A 1,491-nucleotide genomic window follows, 5' to 3' on the forward strand; every position below is an offset into this window, starting at 1 on the left:
AAAAAACGAAATTGATTCTTGAAAAATGAGAAGCTGACACGTATAATCATCCTTCTTCACAGTCCTCATATATATCCCTCCTCCTCCTCGCGAACAACGAAAAGAACAGTTAGGAGAACATTACGCAACGAACATAACATCTGCCGCATCACACAGCAACTATAATATTCTATAACATTCTAAAATATTCCGCAACATCTGAAAACACTCCAGGGCACCCAGTACCACCTCATTCCTTGCCAACCTACAACATCCATAACATCTTTCAGCATGCCGGTAGAGCCTACAGGTTCGCCCAACAACCCACATCTATTTACAACATCCCACACCATATTAAACGTCCATAAAATTCTACATATAACAGCCTCTCACGGTCAGTCCACAGCATCCTACATATACTATACCATCCTGTAACATCAAACACTATCTTACAACATCCTACAGCATCCTACATCATCTTAACAGGTCATATGGGATAGAAAGGAAAGGTTAAAGTACATAGCAATCCTAATGGAAGTCATTCTACAACATCCTATAACATCCTACGACATTGCTTCCCAATCTAAACAATCCTTAAACCAAAGGAGGACCCGAGTCTTCCTAACTATCATATAATACAGAAAAATACACTTTCCAGTCCACAACATCTTACAACATCCTACATCTTAAAACACCCTATAATATCCTACAATATCTTACAACTTCCTAAAACATCCTAAAACAGCTTACATCATCCTACGCCACCTTACAGCATCCTAAACCATCCTACAATATCCTACAGCATCCTACAACATCCTACAGCATCCTACAACATCCTACAGCATCCTACAACATCCTACAGCATCCTACAACATCCTACAGCATCCTACAACATCCTACAGCATCCTACAACATCCTACAGCATCCTACAACATCCTACAGCATCCTACAATATCCTACAGCATCCTACAATATCCTACAGCATCCTACAATATCCTACAGCATCCTACAACATCCTTCAGCATCCTACAACATCCTACAGCATCCTACAATATCCTAGAGCATCCTACAACATCCTACAGCATCCTACAACATCCTACAGCATCCTACAACATCCTACAGCATCCTGCAACATCCTACAGCATCCTACAACATCCTACAACATCCTACAGCATCCTACAACATCCTACAGAGTCCTACAACATCCTACAGCATCCTACAGCATCCGACATTCTACATGTTATAATAACTCTAGACAAACTGAAGATCCGATTGTCATCTGGGACAGAAAAGAAATGTTACGAAGTCATCCTAACACATAACAACCCTAATGAAAGACATGCTACAACATCCTACAACATCTCCAAACAAAAGGAAGGCACAATTCCTCCTAAACATCACATAAGGCGGAAAGGAAACGCAATCCCAAGAAAAGGCATCCTGCATCACCATACAACGTCTTACAACACCCGACAAAATCCGCGAACAAAAAGAAGACCCCTTTCCTCCTTA

At 40.9% G+C, this 1,491-nt stretch overlaps 1 protein-coding gene across 1 annotated transcript in view; it reads left to right on the forward strand.

The window, feature by feature from the left end:
• LOC119592901 (MAGE-like protein 2) overlaps positions 1-1,301 on the forward strand; it is an 8,937-nt gene extending 7,636 nt beyond the window's left edge. Inside the window, exons 2-3 of the mRNA XM_037941794.1 lie at positions 214-410; positions 725-1,301. Of these exons, the coding sequence (XP_037797722.1) occupies positions 214-410; positions 725-1,301 (774 nt within the window). The remainder of the gene's footprint in view (positions 1-213; positions 411-724) is intronic.
• Positions 1,302-1,491: the final 190 nt, after the last annotated feature.

This window comes from Penaeus monodon, chromosome 31 (genome assembly GCF_015228065.2).
Source record: "Penaeus monodon isolate SGIC_2016 chromosome 31, NSTDA_Pmon_1, whole genome shotgun sequence".
NCBI classification, from domain to species: Eukaryota; Metazoa; Arthropoda; class Malacostraca; order Decapoda; family Penaeidae; genus Penaeus; species Penaeus monodon.